The sequence below is a fragment of the Gadus macrocephalus genome, chromosome 1, assembly GCF_031168955.1.
Source record: "Gadus macrocephalus chromosome 1, ASM3116895v1".
NCBI classification, from domain to species: Eukaryota; Metazoa; Chordata; class Actinopteri; order Gadiformes; family Gadidae; genus Gadus; species Gadus macrocephalus.
This window is the reverse complement of record NC_082382.1, coordinates 9,795,425-9,815,165: the sequence shown is the minus strand read 5'-3', so window position 1 is coordinate 9,815,165 and position 19,741 is coordinate 9,795,425. Positions and strand designations below refer to the sequence as shown.

The 19,741-nt window shown below is 45.2% G+C and overlaps 3 protein-coding genes across 4 annotated transcripts; 2 read left to right on the top strand and 1 right to left on the bottom strand.

The window, feature by feature from the left end:
* Positions 1-132: 132 nt before the first annotated feature.
* LOC132457335 (oxysterol-binding protein-related protein 2-like) lies at positions 133-6,636 on the top strand. The gene is made up of 14 exons (XM_060051626.1): positions 133-254; positions 558-696; positions 831-942; positions 1,187-1,262; positions 1,784-1,918; positions 2,089-2,186; positions 2,314-2,496; positions 2,606-2,713; positions 2,798-2,887; positions 2,987-3,113; positions 3,600-3,719; positions 4,233-4,356; positions 4,499-4,589; positions 4,925-6,636. The coding sequence occupies exons 2-14, from the start codon at positions 660-662 to the stop codon at positions 5,025-5,027; spliced, it is 1,404 nt and encodes a 467-aa protein (XP_059907609.1). The 5' UTR covers positions 133-254; positions 558-659; the 3' UTR covers positions 5,028-6,636.
* A 167-nt stretch (positions 6,637-6,803) lies between these two features.
* On the top strand, positions 6,804-11,757 carry adrm1 (ADRM1 26S proteasome ubiquitin receptor). The gene is made up of 10 exons (XM_060051789.1): positions 6,804-6,946; positions 7,405-7,622; positions 7,722-7,838; positions 8,588-8,711; positions 8,827-8,913; positions 9,016-9,097; positions 9,259-9,515; positions 9,759-9,916; positions 10,093-10,195; positions 10,438-11,757. The coding sequence occupies exons 2-10, from the start codon at positions 7,413-7,415 to the stop codon at positions 10,539-10,541; spliced, it is 1,242 nt and encodes a 413-aa protein (XP_059907772.1). The 5' UTR covers positions 6,804-6,946; positions 7,405-7,412; the 3' UTR covers positions 10,542-11,757.
* Positions 11,758-11,925: 168 nt separating this feature from the next.
* Positions 11,926-19,382, bottom strand: cables2a (Cdk5 and Abl enzyme substrate 2a). 2 transcript variants are annotated; one of them, XM_060051418.1, is made up of 9 exons: positions 18,801-19,381; positions 18,366-18,458; positions 15,901-15,978; positions 15,532-15,631; positions 14,979-15,153; positions 14,706-14,803; positions 13,693-13,799; positions 13,364-13,568; positions 11,926-12,940 (listed from the first exon to the last, which is right to left on the bottom strand). In XM_060051418.1, the coding sequence occupies exons 1-9, from the start codon at positions 19,325-19,327 to the stop codon at positions 12,800-12,802; spliced, it is 1,524 nt and encodes a 507-aa protein (XP_059907401.1). In that variant the 5' UTR covers positions 19,328-19,381; the 3' UTR covers positions 11,926-12,799. The 2 variants fall into 2 exon arrangements, with proteins under 2 accessions (XP_059907401.1, XP_059907491.1); XM_060051508.1 differs by lacking the exon at positions 15,901-15,978 and having other exon boundaries at positions 18,801-19,382.
* Positions 19,383-19,741: the final 359 nt, after the last annotated feature.

Below are 19,741 nucleotides of genomic sequence, written 5' to 3'. Positions count from 1 at the left end.
GCCTCTAAATTAAATGTATTATTATTATTATTATTATTATTAATACAAAGCACTTCTGAAGCCTTTCTGTGCGCTCTAGAGAAGGCAGAGAAGGCTCTGATTGGCTGACCGAGACACCATGGGTCTGGCGGTGAAGGCTCTGATTGGCTGATGGCGCCCCACTAGCGACGTTGCCCTTGACGCCCTCTTCCGCCCAGTTCCTCTAGCTGTGAATGTTTATGTTTTTAGATCTTTGTATTGGTGACGATTAACAGGTACTGTAAACGTAATCTCATACATACGTAACCTCCGTTATTCTATCGGCATGTATATGCCAATCTTTGAGATGGAGGTTCAAATAATAGTATTGTGTACTTCGGTTGTTTTTGAGTGCAGCACCAAGGCTAACCGCTAGCTAACGTTACTCACTAGCTTCTTACATTGCTTATAATAGCTGAAGCTGTCTTTGTTGGAAGTGGTTATCGTTAAGATAACCTGCAAGCGTCTCCCATTTTTAGTAATGTAATTTGTACTACATGTGTTGGATGATCTTGAAACGAATTGTTTAAACGTTGCAGGTCAAGTGTTAACCTTTCTGTGATGCTCGCTAAGAGCTCGGGGCGCAGTGACAGGCCGGCTGCAGACATGACTTCTCAGTAACACTCCAGACTACGCTCACTATGAACAGCGAGGAAGAGTTCTACGACGCCGAGACAGGTGCCAGAGAGGCCTGATGGCAGCACAATCACAGACAACACATGACATATACAGACGAAATACATAGGCATACAATGAAGTTGGCAAGGAATGCAATGCATTCTGACCAGAACGTCTATCCGTCTATCTTACAGGGCTTGAGTCGGATGATTCCTGTGAGGTAAGTTTTAAGGATGCCATGGTGTTTGAAGGCAAGCAGGCAAAGGATGGAAGCACACCACAACAAAATGGAGAATGGGAGCGAAGGTGAGGAAATACAGCCATTAGGCTGTTGAGAGTAAAGCAATGTCTTTTTTCAGGGTGTACTAAAACCTGTAGCCCTTTTAGGGCGAGATGACTTATGACCATATCTATTTATGTCTTTCCGCCTGTTCCATGGTAGATTGTATTTATTGTGGTTGTGTGTTAGTAGTCCTATATCAACGGTCATTCTTCTATAATTAAAATGATTACCAGTTAACAAATGATAACATGTTTATTGAATTAACAGGAAAATGCTGCCTGCAGAAATGATCTCCAGAAACAATTTAAATATGTGGAGTGTATTAAAGAAATGTATTGGAATGGTGAGTCACTTCTCTTTTTATGCTTGTTCCCCATTTCGTCTTTAGCCTATTGCAGAGACTTACATTTCCAAACTCCAGTCAGTGCTTTGGAGTGTGATGGTGCACGTATTGATTGAAGCAACTCAGCAGCTTACATTGCAACGTCTTGTTGCAACTTTTCGCTGCTAGGCTTTCGCTGGTCTGATCCCATCTTTTTACAAAAGTCTATGATGCAAAAAACCAGCAGGTTATATTGAAGGTGCAGCTGAGGATGCTGTTGGCAATTTTTTGCGTAATGATTAGATTTTCTGCTCAAGAAATGCATTTTCTCATTATAATAATAATATTGATAATAATATATTATAATAAGGATTCATATTATAAGGACATTACTGTCGAGTTTGTGTGACATAAATTGGTGCTTAGTCCATTACTAAGAAATAGTTTGTTATTTATGTAGCATGTAGAGGTTTCTCTATATTGATCCAACCTAGTCATCAATCTAAAGCATGTAATTCTCAGTTTGTTTTTTGGTGCTTCAGGAACTTTCTAAAATAGCAATGCCGGTGGTGTTCAACGAGCCACTGAGCTTTCTTCAGAGGATCTCTGAGTACATGGAACACACTCACCTCATTCACAAAGCCTGCAGCTTGTCGGACTCCATAGAACGCATGCAGGTACACAACCAACAACCGCGGACTACGTCAAAATATCACTACTCATGTTGCCTTTGAAGTGATTCTTTCTTAATAATAACCTCCCACTATATAAATCAATCCTACGTGGGTTATTTGTTATATACTTCAAGTTAATGTGACTTCCAGATCTGTGATTGGTTCCGTGACAGGTGGTGGCAGCCTTCGCGGTGTCTGCTGTGGCGTCCCAATGGGAGAGAACCGGAAAGCCTTTCAATCCTTTATTGGGGGAGACTTTTGAACTAACAAGGTATCTATCTATATATGTCGGTGCATGCAAAATACAATAAATGCATACCAGATTTATTGGATGCATTGTCAATTCATTTCCCACTGTCAATGTTATCAGCTTGAAACAATCTGTTGTGGTTTTCCAGAGAGGAAGACGGTTATAGATTGATCTCAGAGCAAGTAAGCCACCACCCGCCCGTCAGTGCCTTCCATGCTGAGTCTTTGCAGCAGGAGTTTGAGTTCCACGGCACCATCTATCCCAAGCTCAAATTCTGGGGCAAGAGCGTCGAGGCTGAGCCCAAAGGCACAATGACACTGGAATTGTTGAAGTGAGCCTATAACGCAAAACAATCAACGTCTTCCTTCACTGATGGTTGTCTTGTTACCGTGAATCGCTGTTTAGCTGAGCACTGGGTCTCTTGTGTGAGCTTCTTCCAGGCATAAGGAGGCATACACCTGGACAAACCCCATGTGTTGTGTTCATAACATCATCTTGGGAAAGCTCTGGATCGAGCAATATGGAACAGTAGAGATACTCAACCACAGGTAGGATCTAATGTAATGCAGTATTGTAATGCGGCAACATCCTTTTTCTTTATTTGATTGCTTGTTTTGCATCTGATTTGTCAGTACGGGTGACAAGTGCGTCCTAAACTTCAAACCATGTGGCATGTTCGGTAAAGAGCTGCACAAAGTGGAAGGCTATATCCAAGACAAGAGGTGAGAGCATAGCACTAGTTCTCGGCGCATGCAACGTATACAGCTGTGCTAGATTAGTTGTGAGCTAATGTCTTCATGACCTTGCTGTTTTGTCTTCAGTAAGAAGAAACACCGCGTGATCTACGGAAAGTGGACAGAGTGCATGTACAGCGTTGACTCCAAGGTCTACGACTCCAACAAGAAGGCAGAGAAGAAGGCCGGGGGCATTTCCAAAAAGCAGAAGCAGGTGGGAGGAGCTGTCCTTCATAGCCCATTTAAACTCTACTCACACATTTGAACAGACCTCAGGGCTACACTAATCAATCAGGTTTTTACATGGACATAATGCAAATATCATTTTGTGTTTTACTGCGGGCTCTCAAAGAAAAGACTCAATTAACGTTACACATTTCTGAAACATTATCTTTTTCTTCCACGACTCCGTGCAGTGGCGTTAGTGGAAGGTAAGGTCAAATAACATTTGATATGTTATGATTTGTAGTGTGCCACTGCTGTTGTCTTCTTCCTAGTCCGTGTTCCTGAGTGTAGTGTACGATTGTTTCATTGCCCGCAGCCAATCCACAATGCCTGGCGTTGGCCATTGCATCGTTGATTGAGACTTGAGTCTGTGGCAACGTTAGTTTTTCATCACACGTTTTCTTTTGTAGCAGCAGGTGAGTGCTGCTCTGTACCGGTCTGACTGCTGGGTGTTGTGTACCTGTGGTCCTTTTAGGAGACCTGTGCAGAAGGGGACGAGGCAGATGATATGCCGGATCTGCAAGAAACTGTGACTGTGATTCCAGGAAGTGCCTTACTTTGGAAGATTACACCGCGACCACCACACTCGGAAAAGGTGAAATGCATCGATACTAATGGAAGGGAACTTTTTAAGTAACATTTACCGGTAATTGTTTGATCAAACATGCTCTGCCCTAAACAACATATCAGTTACTTTTCATCTGACTACAGGCAGCGTAGATCAAATGTAGTAGCTGTTGTGTAGTGAATTTGTTATTTAGTTACATGACTCGGTTTCAAATACAAGGCAACATTGAGTTTTCCCATATATCGGAAATTATCTTAAATCTCTTGGATGGGCGACTCTTACTTCCCCTTTTCAGTTTTTCATCAGCTGACCTCTGCAGCTTCAGAGTTTTTACAGCTTCTGTCCCTTGTTTACCTTGTGGCTTTGTTATGGTGGATAGTAAGGGTCATAATAATAATAATAATAATAATAAATTCAATTTATATAGCGCCTTTCAAGGTACCCAAGGTCGCTTATCAAGAGGTGTACACAGGGGGGGGGGGCAGGTTCAGCCCATTTAAAAACTGTCCAAATGACAATCGTTAATTTGTTTCTGTGTAGATGTACAACTTCACCAGCTTCGCCCTGACCCTGAATGAAATGGAGCCGGCCATGGAGGGGCTTCTAGCCCCAACCGACTGCCGTCTGCGGCCAGACCTTAAGGCTATGGAGGACGGAGACTTGGGTAAAAACACACACACACACAGTGTGTCACTTTGAACTATATTCTCATTCAGTTGCGACGACATCGTAATGCATGCACCACCATGGGGTCCATTGTATCCTTTAATATTTCAGTGTTCATTTTTCCATTTTTCTGCCTTCAGATGGAGCAATGACTGAAAAGGAGCGGCTTGAAGACAAGCAGAGAGCCGCCCGCAAGGAGCGCTCCAAAGAGGAAGAAGAGTGGTCCACCAGGTCTGTTCTGCAGAGGATCACGTTACATTCCACATAAGGAGTCTGTTGACTACCATGTCACCCAGGAGGGGGCATCAGAATGTGATTCTGATAGCTGGGTTTCTATTAGAAGCTTGATAAACATCTGCCGCAAATGAGAAGTATATATTTAAAGAACATCAGGAAATATACCTGTTCATAAGGTATACAGCAATTATACAATATCCTGGCATCTCCTTGGTAGTTATGGAGCCGTCAGCTGAGTCAGTAGTCGTCGATCTGGAACCAGTATTCACAGTTCGCCACAATGGTGTTCATAATCATTCCTAATTCTGTGTCGTTTGGTTTCCATCCAGGTGGTTTCAGACAAAAACAAACCCTTACACAGGAGCCGAGGACTGGCTCTACCGCGGTGGTTACTTTGAGCGTAACTTTGTGGATAGTCCCGACATTTATTGACACAAGCGGCTCCTGACTCGTCCTCTGGCATTCTCCTGCTCCTACCGGATATAAGTGATTTTTATCTCTCATCGAATTTTCAAACCTCTGTGATGTTGAAACGTTCACTTTTACTGCCAATATTGTTTATTCCCTGTTTCTTTTCTCTCTCTGCTAGAATGTGTTAAAGTCGTGAGCTCAGATCGTGTCAGGCAGAGCTCTGACATATGCAGTTCCACATGAAGTAGCACAGGGCGACTATTTTAGAGTTTACTTGGTTGACTTAACGTCAGCCATTCGCTGTGTGCCCTGACTAGGATTCGGCAGAGACTGTCCAGTTCTACCCATCTCACAGATCCATCTCCAATTAGGGATCTGGGAAGTCCTTGTGTGATACCTGGTGTAGCGGCTATACTGGAAACAGACATGGTTCTGTGATCTGAGATATGTAGTCTGACCTCACTCCCATCATGTAGATATGGCACACATTACTGGTGAGGTACATGCAAATATCAGGTGCCATTTACATGTGGCTGGTACTTTTTTTATAATATAGCTATCAAAATGGATGATCTCATTTAGTTGGAAGTGCACTAAACCATCCCTCTATCGTTCACGTGTGATTATGTTCTGTGAGTAGAGAAACTTGATACTAAAGCTGCTTACAATGTTATGAAGATTTATTGTCATCTGTAACATGTGTCGAATGCATGCTAACCGAGACGGTTTCTTACACAACTCAAAGCCATAGAACTCAAAGGATGGTCCCCACTGAACCATCAGCTGTACAAGAATGTGTGATGTTGTTCGACCACATAAGGACACAACTCAGAGCTTATTGATTTTGCCAGTCCGATACCAGTAGGATATAAAGAGAAATACTGTTGAAATTGTGTGTATAATTGACATGCGTTTTATTTTAGGTGTTTTTACATGTAGACCGTGCAACACTGTAACATTTTTAGGGCAGGTTTCTGTTCATGTTTTTCAAAGGCACAATCAATCTTTCGGTCATCAGCCTCTAAATGACCTCTCAGTTTTACTGAATTTCCGTTGGCATCATTGATCTGTATTCCAACAACCGATACAATAAGCTTTGCCATTGTTGACAATGTCAGGTGGCAGAGAAGGCCATTAGATACCACCTACCTATGCAAATTTATTCTGTTTCACCTTCTGGAATGTGAAAATGAGCTAACACCCCCCTCTTTAATATACTAGTAGTATCTGATGTGTGTGTGTGTGTACAAGGAATGCACCTGTTGAAAGGATTGTTGACATGATACCTAAGTAATACTTGCATATGTGTAGTCAGTGGTGGGTTCCAAGCACTCTAATTCTGCATTGAACTGCACATGAGACCCTAACGCTACCCCTTCCCCCCAGGCATCAGATCCAATACATTGACAGTAACAATTCAATGGTGGAAGTCCCTTGCTTCCATGCTCTTGGTATGTTTTGACCTATGGTTGTAACTGGCATTGATTTTGATCTGTTTACAATGTACATCTTGCTTTTACGACACAATGAATACACAATACCAAGCATAGTACTAAGTGTCTACCTACCACTACTGTTGTAGACATTATGCGACCACAAACATAAGTAATAAATCGTCAACTATTATGAATGATTGAAGTTTTTATTGATCGGTGATGTTCATCCTTTTCTTTGACAATACCTTTTCAGGTTATTTGTAATTTATTCAATAACAAATAGTTTTTTCTATAATAAATATTTAATATAACATTACTAGTAAGTTCTATTTTTCTGACGAATACAAGATATGTTGTCTGAGCTCTCTACCGAACACGCAGGATTCCCGAAGTGACGTGAATCTCGACCAACCACAATGAAGCAGTAGTAACAGTCAGCCAATCGTAGTTGCTGTGGTGGTCTGGGTTTACCATTTCGCATCTGCTGATATTACTGCAATACATGTAAGTACAACGCTCTCAAATAAATGTTACCCTATATGCTGAATAAAATAAGTTGAATGCTACATATCTGTTACATTTACGGACGCCAAAGAAATCTAGAGTTAGAATGAATGTAACCTCAGACGTTAGCTATGCTACATGATGCACTGTCATCAGAGCGACGTGCGGCTGCTCATCCCATCCAATAGCTCTTGCTATTTGTACGTGTAACAGTTACGTATAATAATATAGACAATCAAGAATGATACCATTTTCTACCCTTTTCCCATATCATTGATGCATTTATGAGCGTGTAACTGTAATGTGTATTGAAAATACATAGCCCTGTGTCAAGAAGATAGCCTTTATATGGAAATAACATCCTCTTTCCCTATATGCATGTCAACAACCCATCCCCATTGGCCTTGGTACCTGTGAAATGCCTGACATCTCCCTGTTTGTCTCCCATGTCACCCCAGTCATCGCCATGGCCTCCGGAGCCCTGTTCCCCAGCCTGGTGTCCGGCTCCCGTGGATCCTCCAGCAAGTACCTGGTCGAGTTCCGGGCCGGTAAAATGACCATGAAGGGCAGCACAGTGACCCCCGATAAGAGGAAGGGCCAGGTCTACATCCAGCAGACTGATGACTCCCTGATCCATTTCTGCTGGAAGGACCGGACCACCGGGAACGTGGATGATGTATGTGGGGAAAGTACTGTCTCATGTAATCAGTCCCATCCTCTCAGTTCCTGTCTGTTAGTAAAGTCTGTTAAGCATCTCCCGTGTGTTGATATGTAGGACCTCATCATCTTCCCTGATGACTGTGAGTTCAAGCGGGTGAGCCAGTGCACTACAGGAAGGGTGTACGTGTTGAAGTTCAAAGCTGGATCCAAGAGACTGTTCTTCTGGATTCAGGTATGTGGCTCCATGGACTACTGACTCCCATAGTAGTCCTACAAACATTAAACCACTAAGAAATGTTGACGATTAATGAGGTGAACTATGAAAGTAGTCTGTAAGAATACGTAATATATTAAACTACAGTACTGACGAGGGTTGAGGATACACTGAAACATATTTGTCTGTGTGTATATCTGTTGTGATGCAATGGTGGCTCTGATGGTGTTTTTGCTACAGCCATGATTTAGTTTGAATGTGTTTTAATGATCAGTTGGCTATGATGGTATAGTCAGCGTCTCCTGGGTTGCTTTTGTGCTTCATGGGCCTCTCCAGGGCCTGTGAATAAGGCCCAGTCTGCTAAAGCACCCTCTGGTCGGTACATTTACACAGGAGACCGTTGCATCATTGCAATTTGTGCATGATATCCTGTTACATTGTTGATTAATCAGCTAAAATGCATTTACAAGTGTGGGAGCTTATTAATTCATCGTCAAAACTTTAAAGACACAATGCAGTCCCAGTGTCTGGTTTGAAGGAAAACAATGTTTATTTATAATTCGGTCATTTGTCCAGAATAAAATAAAAATAAAAAACAAACACAAATCCTTGCCTTTTGAAATAAACCATATTCCAGAAATTTAAAACAAATATCAAAAAAAGACTTCCATGAGGACGTTCACTAATAAGTGAGGCGCCATGTCGGATTAGTCCAACCAACATCGTCCCAACTGGCTCAAGGTTTCCTCTCGTCTTCCACACGTCAGGAGCCCAAGTCTGATAAAGACGAGGAGCACTGTCGCAAGGTGAACGAGTACCTGAACAACCCCCCGATGCCCGGGGCCCTGGGCAGCGGCGGCAGCGGAGGACACGACCTGTCTGCCCTCGGAGGTAAAGACACGGGGGGGGGGGGGGGGGGGAGAGGCTTCAATGACTGACTGCTGAGCACTTCTATAGTATTGTAAAGAAAGAGTCGTATTTCAACGCGCCGTCTCTCCATTCAAAGGGGAAGGCGGCCTGCAGAGCCTCCTGGGGAACATGAGCCACAACCAGCTGATGCAGCTGATCGGACCCACCGGACTGGGGGGCCTCGGTGCGTTGCAACCTGACTGAACCGTGTGCACACGGCCCCCTGTGAGCGGTCGACCAGGACTCAGATTAGTGACTAACATGTGTTTCTGAACGGCTCACGCAGGTGGTCTTGGTGCGCTGGCCGGACCGGGCCTGGCCAGCCTCTTGGGCAGCAGTGCTTCCGCAGCCAGCAACTCCTCCACAAGGTACTGCGTCTACCCATCATCTACCACTGTCCCCCCCCTGACGCCCTCGGCCTGTAAACTATAAACTAGGAGCGACGGCTCCTCTGATTGCCGTCTGCAGCTGACTGACTGAACGTCGTCAAGGCCGGCCCCTGACCACGCCCCTTTCCCCCCCCCCTCAGCCCCTCCTCCCTGGTCACCCCGGCCTCCACCGCAGCCGCCGCCGCCGCTGCCACCCGGCTGGGCTCGGCCCAGGCGCCCAGCACCCCCGTCACCCCGTCGGCCACCTCGGCCGCCTCCCCCACCGACAGCAGCCCCACCACCCCGGTGGGCCCCGCCCTGGCGGCGGCGGGGGCGGCCAGCCCCACGCAGCCCATCCAGCTCAGCGACCTGCAGAGCATCCTGGCCACCATGAACGTACCGGCCGGGGGTCAAGGGGGTGAGGAGAGCACTGAGGAGCATGTGGGGAACAAAGGCAGCTCTGTGGTGGTAAAGTTATAGACATGTTATGCATTGTGTCAACTATATTCTATAGTTAGTACGTTCATTCAGTTGGGCTGAATGAATGATTTAAAAAATCGGTTTAATAAGGAGGAGGGGAGTGGGAGTTCAGTTAAAAAATGTCAGCAGTTCATCTGGAGTTGACGGTAACGACCGGGTCAATGGTGTGCTTGTCTCGCAGTGGATCTGGCCAGCGTCCTGACACCCGAGATCATGGCTCCCATCCTGGCCAACGCGGAGGTGCAGCAGAGGCTGACACCCTACCTGCCATCTGGGGAGTCTCTCCCGCAGAGCAGCGAGGAGCTCAGCCACACCATCAGCTCACCACAGTTTCAGCAGGTACAGCACAAGGTCACCTCACAGTCACATCATCGAACAATGTCCAGAGAGAATGGACCTGTCTCTATGTTTGTACACATGTAATCAGGTTCGTTGAGTCAACCAAGTTAATAAACACAGGGCTGCCTTTCCAAACACGGTGCACAAACCCTCCGTTCTGCCGGTGCTTTCTGCAGGCTATGAGCATGTTCAGCAGCGCCCTGGCGTCGGGGCAGCTGGGGCCTCTCATGAACCAGTTTGGCCTGCCTGCCGAGGCTGTTGATGCTGCCAACAAAGGAGGTCAGTGTTTTGTCCACATACCTTGTGACCGCATGTGGCCTTTTAGGAATATACTGGACTGTTCAGAAACGATGGGGAGGTAACAAACTGGTCAAACGAGTTCATCTTTGTTTCTAAAATGCCGTTTAAAAAAGGCACTTCAAAATAAACTAACTTGGTGATCGCTTTCGATGATCGTAAGTCTATCGGACAGAATGCAGTATGATAATTGCTCAAATGTATCTTTTGTGGGATCTCCTCAGATGTGGAGGCTTTTGCCAAAGCCATGGAGACTGAGACCAAGTCGACCGAAGACGGAGACGCCAAAGACAAGAAGGATGACGATGAAGACATGAGCCTAGACTAGAAGTGTTTTATTGCTTTATTTATTTATTTATTTATGCTTCTTTTACCACTTCATTAGGATTAAAAGACGATGGTAAATATTTATTTAAAAGTGTGGCTGAACAAAGAACATATACTTATGAATACAAATTGTGGCAGTGGCCAAAGCAGTGTGTAGTCAGAGTGGTTTCAGACAGAGCCTCATGTAGTGTGACACATTGCAAGATGAAACATCACTGCTGGGCGTCACAGTCTACAGTAAGAAGACACGTCAACAGCAAAATGGACATTAGCATGCTGGTCTATTTAAAATAAAAATAAAGATTTGGTTGCTCTTCTAGCCATAAGAGTAGCTTTGCGCACAGTATCGGTACCCTTTAAGAACAAACAAATCCTGTAATAAACATACAACTGTTGACTGAATTAAAAGACAATTCATTCTTGTGGTGTTCACAATTCTGAAAATATATATTTTTTAAATAGTTTGTTGGAAAAAAAAATAAACATTTGATAATGGAACATTCATACACGTTTTGAACAGTAACACACTATATCAAGAAATGTAAAACAGCTCTTTGACAATAAGCAGTAGAGATCAGAATGTAATCCCATCTACCCGTGCAGGCAACGATTTGATAATTAAACTACTAAATGTGAAATATAGGGCTGTCCTTTCTGGACAGACTGGTGATCCCTTAGAATACCCCAACTTCAGTAGCTGTGTGACTGAGATGTTGAATGGATCATCGTCAGTAGATGGTGATGCATTTCACTGCAAAGGTTTGTTGTAGGCACTTTGTTCATAGTAATGTTTTGTGCAGCTAAATCCTGCCAAATGTTGCGCAATAAATACATTAAATACCATGACAGTATTGGTACATTAAAAACACGTCTGTGTGCTTATACATTCACTCCCATATGAATAAAGGTTGAGGCTCAGAATGAATCACCCACCGTTTTAACCTTGACGTTCACTAGAGTTGAACTACCATCAAGACTACTTTTGCCTATCTGACCATTCTACAGTTGCGTTAAAAGCTTGATGTCATGTCCTGAGAACTGAAAAGTGTTCGAAAAGAGATCACTACACTGGCAACGCAGTGTAAAATGTCGAGACCAATATGCACACTGAAGCTGGATTGAAACGGTTGTATGATAAGAGTGAACGTTAATCAACAGTGTGGTAGACCAAACAGTGTCAGCCCTGACTGCATTCTGCTGGAGCACATATATATATATATATATATATATATATATATATATATATATATATATATATATATATATATATATATATATATATATATATATATATATATATATATATATATATATATATATATATATATATATATATATATATATATATATATATATATATATATATATATATATATATATATATATATATATATATAATTTTTTTTTTTAAAAAAACACAAAATAAATATACTCTACTCCCAATAAAAAAGGCCACCATTTGCACTGGAACATGCTGACCCACTGGTAAGACGACAACACCATCTCTAAATCACCCTAAGACGTTACTTTCTGACCACAGTTCATTGTACGACACACCTGTTTCACAGTGTATTTATAGAAACACAGAGTGGAGCTGGACCAGACGGGGCCAGTAGGAGCCACTACACGGCCCTGCGGAGAGACGCTTAAAGTGCAAATGATCCTTAGTTACCAGGTACATGAAGATCGACCAGTTCCACACCACAACAAATACAGAACATTTAAAAATGGTACCTTTTGCACATGGCATAAATAGTTAACGATACAAAGAAGTATAAAATAAGAACACACCCCAAAACCAAAAGTAAAGCACCATCAATGTGCTGGTTGAATATCTCTAACATAGAGTTCAATGCTGGATAGACACCAGAATACCACGCCAAAACAAAACATACACACACATACATTCCAACACCAATGACGAGTTTCAAAATGATCCCATCCTTCATGAAGAGACATCCTCCATAATACAAACAGTACCACTAAATACTTACGCACTTTGTTTTGTTTTTCAAAAGATGTCTGCCACAGGGTATGGCGGAGATGGATGCACTGACGATGATGTCCGAGGGGAAAGGCCCCCCCGACCTCATTGGATCAGTGTTTCAGTCCCGGCTACACGTTCACACAGACCCCCCTCAGGCCGCGTCCAGCGTCGGGGGGCCGACCGGTGGAGACAAACAACTTTTGTTTCAATGCGTCGTTATTGAACGGCGCCATGAAGGCCAATCTGCTTGAGGGCCAGCGTTACACAGGGGGCTAGCCCTGCTTCACCAGCCGGCGGTAATGTGGCATGACCTTGCTCTCAGGAAGGTAGAGGCCCATCTCCAAGGCAACCAGCACTTGGAACTCCAGAGGAATCAGCTCCCGTCGGTTTATACGAAATCGCTCCTCCAGTTTCTGTTGGGGCCACAGACGGATAGGGTGTTTGTGTTGTGAGTGAAACACTTTAATGGATGCGTTGTTGGGCAGTTGAGTCGCCAACGGCTGGTAATGCATATGGTTGGCTGTTAATGATCATTTGCTAAGCTAATCAGTCACACTGAATCAGCAGTGCAAAGAAGTCATAAAAGCAATCAAGAATATAAGAGCTGCATCACTTTAATATGGTCATTTTAATATCCCTCAAGTCACCGTCAAGGGCTTTACAGGCCATGTTTCATGACACCCTTAACCCCAGCTGCCCAGAGAGCAAGGGGGAAAACTCAGTACTCAAAAAAAACAAAACTAATTATCAAGGAGGGTCATGCTGCATAATGCACGCTGGGACAAGCATATGACCACCCGACCGATTAAATAACGGAGCTGCAGCGGGGGACTCACCTCGAGGAGCTGCCGGACCTCGGGCTTCCGCAGGTCGCTGCTGATCTTGGCGGCCAGCAGGACGCACGCCGCCGACACCAGCTTCCTGTTGTGCTTGTTGAGGCGGCCCTGCAGGACCAGCTTCTCAAAGTAAACAAAGGCCATCGCTATGGTGACCGGCTGGAGACTGCCCTCCTCGCCCATGGCACGGATCTCCCTCTTCAGACTGGAGGAGGGACGGAGAGACGGACACGTTGAAATATGACTGAAAGAGCAGGAGAACACAATCCAGACGCACCAACTCACTCGTGAAGAGTTGTGTATAATGTGAAGAAGGGAGGAGAGGGTACCTCCTGATCTTGCTGAGCGTCAGCTTGATGTGGGGGAACTTCTCCTTGAAGGTCTCGTTCATGTCCTTCTTGAGGTCTGAGGGCTTCACATACTCTATGACGGTGGTCTGCAGACGACAAACTAGTGTCAACATGGCTTCATGCAGATCTGGTTCACTAGCCCTGAAGGGTCAAGATCATTTGGAATGCTGACATTTGCCCCAGCCCTCAGAGGAATATAATAACTTACTCTTACCCTCAAATTATTTCCCCTGAGCCCAAACACAACGACCTGGCTTATCTTACATGCACACACACCTGGCTATAGGAAAACATTCACAATGCTGAGCAAGCAAACGCCAAAACAGCACAGTGGTAGCTTGGCAAAGTGGCAAGTTCAGACCGATAAAAGTGTTGATTGGGTTTCATCAATTAAATTGTTCTTGGTGTGTTTCCGTCACTAGTGAGTCAGTCAATGAGGGAGGGACACACACACACACACACACACACACACACACACACACACACACACACACACACACACACACACACACACACACACACACACACACACACACACACACACACACACACACACACACACACACACACACACACCTCATGTCTTTCGATTACCAAACAGAAAATTGAAATGCGGCCCAGGAGTGATTGAGTGAATGGCTGTTAGTTGTCCTACCCTCTGCTAACATAGAGCTGCATTATCCTTCACTAGACAAGAGGTTTGATACTAAAACAATGGAACAAATAACCTTAATGGCCAACATCACTGAATCTAAAAGGGTTGATAAAGCAGATGTTTCATCCCTCCAGGCTAGGTTTAGATGGAGCTCTTGGGTAATCGACGGCAGGTAAGGAAAGGGCCCGTAGAATCACCCATGGATCACATACAACACGTACAACATGAAAACGGTGCAAAGTACAAAACATTTGTCTATTTTAAACTACAATTCAATCTCAACCAAGTTCCCCAACAAACACGTTTCTTGTTCCTGGAGAAAGCGAATAAAGCTCACCACATAGGAGGCAAAGATCAGCACTCTCTTGTGTCGGCCGCAGGGCCACTGGGGGTCGCTGAGCCAGCTGGGGTCGTACTCCAGCATCTCCTCCGTACCTGATCGTCAGCCATCCATTCATAAAACCACAATCAATAACCAGGTCTCTGTACTAATACATCCTAGGAGGTGAGCCAGAAGACTGGAAATCATGAAGAGGGAGTGTGTGTGTGTGTGTGTGTGTGTATGTGTATGTGTATGTGTGTGTGTGTGTGTGTGTGTGCGCGCGCGTACATGGCTCCTGTGCAACACTGCTGTTCAGGCGAGCAGGGGCGGTGAGATTCCTCTGCCCGTTGCCGCGGAAACGGGACTGAGGAGTGGGCGCGGCAGCGAAGCTCTCGGGCAGGCCGCTGCTCCGGGGCCGCACCAGGGCGTTGGTCGGGTACAGGAACTGAGCGTAGGACACCGTCTGGGGGGAAGGGGGGGGGGGGTTAAAGCCTCTTCCAAAATATACAAAATGACACACATTGGTATAATATACAAAATATACAAAACTTTCATATTTTGTATGGCCTCACAAGGCTCTGGGGGAAGAGCAGGAGACCAAAACCCTACTGATGAAGAATCTCTTTCATTCAACACGTTTCACTGAAATGTACGCCAATAGGGTGATACGAACTCAGACCGGGGGCAACCGTTTTCATTGTTTACGTCCCAATTGGTTCATCTGTGCTCAAGGCTAAACAAAAAAATTGAGTTTCAAATATAATGTCTAATATAATTTCTAATATAACGACCACGCCCACGACCCAGCCTTCCTGGGCCCGCCCCCATGGGGAGGACCTACCTTGCCGTAGGCTCCAAGCTCCATGCCCTCCAGAGACGGGATGAGGTCAGCGGCCACCACGGAGGACAGCCTCTGCCTCTGGACCTCCAGCTTGGTGTCACTGCACAGGGAGAGAGGAGGAGGAGGAAAAACAGAGACGCATGGAAACACTTTCTAGACGATCTCCCTCCCTCACCCTCCCTCCCTCCAGCGCTTTGAGGCGCACGGCACACAGAAGAGATGGGCATCTTGAACCAGGGATGGCTGGGTGGATGGATGGAGGCTGGCCTGGTGGGTGGGTGGATGGATGGATGGATGGATGGACTGAGGGGGTTGGGTTGGGGGGTGAAGGGTGCGCTCTACTGGTCTGGGGAGTGGGTTGCATAGTACCTGAGTTCAAAGCTGTCTCCATAGGGCAGCACTGAGAACGCGGCAAATAGAGACCGCTTGGCACATATCAGCATGATCCTGGGGACACAGAATAAAGGGTGTGTGAGTCCACAGGGCCTCACCAGGCTGAACCCCTCCAGGGGGCCCCCACAGGGGCCCAACCCTCCACCGGGGCCCGGCCGGCGTCCACAGGGGGGGCCTGGCCGTCCACAGGGGCCCGGCCCCACACAGGGGCCAGATAAGCCCGTGGTCTCCGTCTCCCATTATACTATACTGGCCAGGCTGGAGTCCTAACATAACCACAGGGCGACCGGCTTGAAGGTGCGTCTTCAACTGATGACGCACTCGTCTGGATTCGATGACACAACGAACAATTGTAGCCTTTTTTATATTATAGCCTACCGACAGACATACATATAACATATATCTGATATATTTGGGTTGATTGAGACACACGGAACCCAGCCTATGTGATCGGCGATGATGAATTCAGTTTGATATTCAACCTTCCCCTTTTTTTGATTCCTCTTCTCAATAGCTCATTGAGAACCGATGCGTTTCAGATTAGTCTTGTTTACACACTGGACAATGTTTCACATATTTTCCCAGGTGCCACACAATGTCCTTGATATCAGGAAAGAAACGTGATGGATATCAATATCAACAATCTAAGAGTGTGAAATATCGTCCATTGTGAAACCTAGGTTTATTTCCACAAGCAGTATTTTTTTTAAGGTTGAATATCGTCATAACTGAAATCACTGCAATGTGCTTCTATCCAGATCCCCATTACCCTTTCTAATAAGGCCTATATAGTTATAGGAACGAACAGATAGCCACAAACCAAGCTGTTCAGATCTCTTAATCATAATCTGCGTGCGCGGCGATGCGTCTCATACGCAGCTATGCGTTTTCATCCTTCAATTTGAGGATCAACATCTGCTCCAACCGGCCAGCGGGGCTGGCGTCAGCCAACCTGCGTGGGGGCAGGTCAGCTCGCTATAGCCCTCGGGAGACGGTACACATCGGCGTTTAATCGGTAGTAGAAACGTATTGCAGCGTGGCATTGTTTGACTGGGCCTGGCCAAAAGGGCCAATGGAAAGAGACCACTTGTGAGTGCTGTTAGGGGGCTTATGGCCTAGTTACTGGGAATTTGCCATTGGCAACAAAAGCACAGCCAAGCAGAGCCCTTCTCAACTGACGAGGTTTAAGATGGATGGAGTTCTTTGCGGCTTGCTTCTTGCAAGCTTCTACAACAAAACAAGTTTACCGAAAGCAAACTCTGTTATTCCAACAATGGTTTCATATGTCACAGGATTTACTGACTTATTGCTTCCTTTGGTGCTTCAGACTAAGAACAATGTTTTCTAAAGATTAAATTCAAACAAGTCTGGTCCTGTTTTAGTGGCAAGCAGAATCCATCTTCACATTTAGGAAATGAAACATACTGAGAGTAGAGCCGGTAGAATTATCTAAAACCCGGTACATTCTTGGACACAAATGAACAGACTGAAATACGTTTTAGGAAAAGGTTACAGAGGGACAGTTGTTTTGACACTTAGTCCTTATTATCCATTGAATTCACCAACAGCAAACGTTGATGTTGACCCAACATGGAGTTGGTCTTCTTGACAAAGATAACTGCACAAACACCTGCAGATTAGCCAACTGTCTCAAGAAATTACATATTTTCAAGCGAACACAGGGTCAGCAGTGTATCCTAAAGAGTATATAACGAGGAAGAGACACCACATCTCAAAGCTTATACTGACTTTGTTCTATGGGTATGGGTAAAGGTTTAAGGTAGTCCTTAATAAACATACAGGACTGTTAACTGGTTTAATGTTAATCATCTGCCCAGTTTCCATCAGCAAGCTTCAAAATAGACACAGAAAGTGCAGAGTGGTATAGCTAGAGGGGGATTCTGCACACACCATCAAAAACAGACACGGGAAAAGGACTAACCCAAGATAGAAACAAGGGGATAAGAGCACATGACACATGCATGACAGATGAGCATGCCATGAGCTGCTCGATGGAATAATGATAGGATTGAACACCAATATTAGGGCCTTTTACAGAACTAAAAACAAGAATTCCCACAACCACAACACAGAAAAGACATCATAGGAATGAGGAAGACTGCATATTCCAGTCGTAATATTTCAGCACCCTCTTACATAAAGGTAACTTAATGACAAATCGGTAAGTAGTGCCATTTTATACCTCTCTTTGGCCTTAGTTTTGAATGGTCACATATCACCACACAGATGCAGTGCATTGCCTTTATCATGAGTGTGTTTGTTGACCTCCAGGTAGTGTGGGTATAATAAGGAGCTTATGATTTTAGACTGAAAGATAAGCTTATTATGTAATACTCAGACAACTAGTTACCTCCAGCCAAGCACTAAAGGGAACCAGTTTGTTAGTAAAGGACACACATACTGCATAACAATGAACCAACCTGCTTCCTCTGGTGTCGTACTGTCTCATACTCCTGATGAAGTGGACCTTCTTGGGCGCCTTCGGTCCAGGGGAGCCGGAGACGTTTCTAGTTCTTGAGACAAAACAAAACGGGCACATTCATATAACCTGCAATCAAACGCATCACGCATGGCACTTGTTATGGTTGCGAAATAGATTCCCCCTTCTTCTTTAATGAAAACCAATGAACAAGGAAGATGGGCAAATGAGCTCAAACACTTTATTATCCCAAGTTGAGTTTTTATAGAAAGCAAAACAGGATCCAGAAGGAAACGAAACTAGTATGAAACAAGAGAGGACTAGCGTACCTGCCGATGCTCTAACATACGGAAGTAAACATACCCTAGTAAAGGCCCCGTCATCCGCGACACATGAAGACATTCACAGCATTTTATATTCGTGGCCACTGTCTCACCTTTGACGCGAATCCAGATGTGTGGCACTGACTCCCTGGACAGGGCTGAACACAGACGGCGACCTGGCACTGGACGGATGTCCGGGAGTGATCGGGGAGAGAGGAGCTTCTAGCAACAGGGGCATCGTGTCTTCGCTACCACCCTCCAAAAATACTTCATTGGCCACGGCGACACTTGCTGCTAGTCCCGGTGACATTACCAAAGAAGGGCGACCGGGGCTCAGCGCGCCGATCGCCGGGCCGGCAGCGGGGGCTGTGGGTGACACCTTGACGACACATTCCTGGTTTCCCTCCGGCGGAGGTCCGGCCGGTGCGCCGGCGTCTCTAACGTGGAGATCGGCGACGTCTTTTTGTTCGATACTTCCATTGGTAATGTGGCACACGGGTCGTCCATCAAGCGAGATATTGGAGAGGAACAACAGCGCCGCTTGCCTCCGTCCTGAATCCTTGGCTTTCTTTTGGCGTTCTTTGTGGGATTTGGTTGTGGTGTTTCCTGTGGACTGAAGACCACAGGCAGCAGTCGCCATTCTATTTTGAAATGTGGAGGTTCGAGTGGGAAAACCACTAGCCGGTACATGAGTACTGACCACGCCCCCACCCTACCCATTGGTCTATATTATTATCATGCAAATACATACAGAGCGATCGTAGTCCATTGGATGACTGAACCCTGTGTTGTAAACGAGAGGGGGCCGGACCAGAGGGCGGGACCAGAGGGCTGGACCGGAGGTCGGGACCAGAGGGCGGGACCAGAGGGCGGGACTAGGGCCCTGGGGACAATGGGTCCTCTCAGTATTTAACCAGATGGGACTTCTCAGGTGAATCTATAATTTATATGTTGTCAACAGCAATCTTAAATCTCATTAACTCATTTACTTTTATTTACCAAAATTAAGCTTGTGACAAACTGATAAAATTCGTGCTCGATATTGACATTATTG

Coding starts and splice junctions, on each gene's coding strand:
- adrm1 (XM_060051789.1), top strand. CDS start 7,413: ATGGCCTCCGGAGCCCTGTTCCCCAGCCTGGTGTCCGGCTCCCGTGGA. Junction 7,839..8,587: donor GACTGTTCTTCTGGATTCAG/GTATGTGGCTCC, acceptor TCCACACGTCAG/GAGCCCAAGTCTGATAAAGA. Junction 9,098..9,258: donor GCCAGCAACTCCTCCACAAG/GTACTGCGTCTA, acceptor CCCCCCCCTCAG/CCCCTCCTCCCTGGTCACCC.
- cables2a (XM_060051418.1), bottom strand. CDS start 19,327: ATGGCGACTGCTGCCTGTGGTCTTCAGTCCACAGGAAACACCACAACC. Junction 13,800..14,705: donor TGATCTTTGCCTCCTATGTG/GTGAGCTTTATT, acceptor TGTCGTCTGCAG/ACCACCGTCATAGAGTATGT. Junction 13,569..13,692: donor ACGCTCAGCAAGATCAGGAG/GTACCCTCTCCT, acceptor TCCCTCCTCCAG/TCTGAAGAGGGAGATCCGTG.
- LOC132457335 (XM_060051626.1), top strand. CDS start 660: ATGAACAGCGAGGAAGAGTTCTACGACGCCGAGACAG. Junction 1,263..1,783: donor TAAAGAAATGTATTGGAATG/GTGAGTCACTTC, acceptor TTGGTGCTTCAG/GAACTTTCTAAAATAGCAAT. Junction 4,357..4,498: donor TATGGAGGACGGAGACTTGG/GTAAAAACACAC, acceptor TTCTGCCTTCAG/ATGGAGCAATGACTGAAAAG.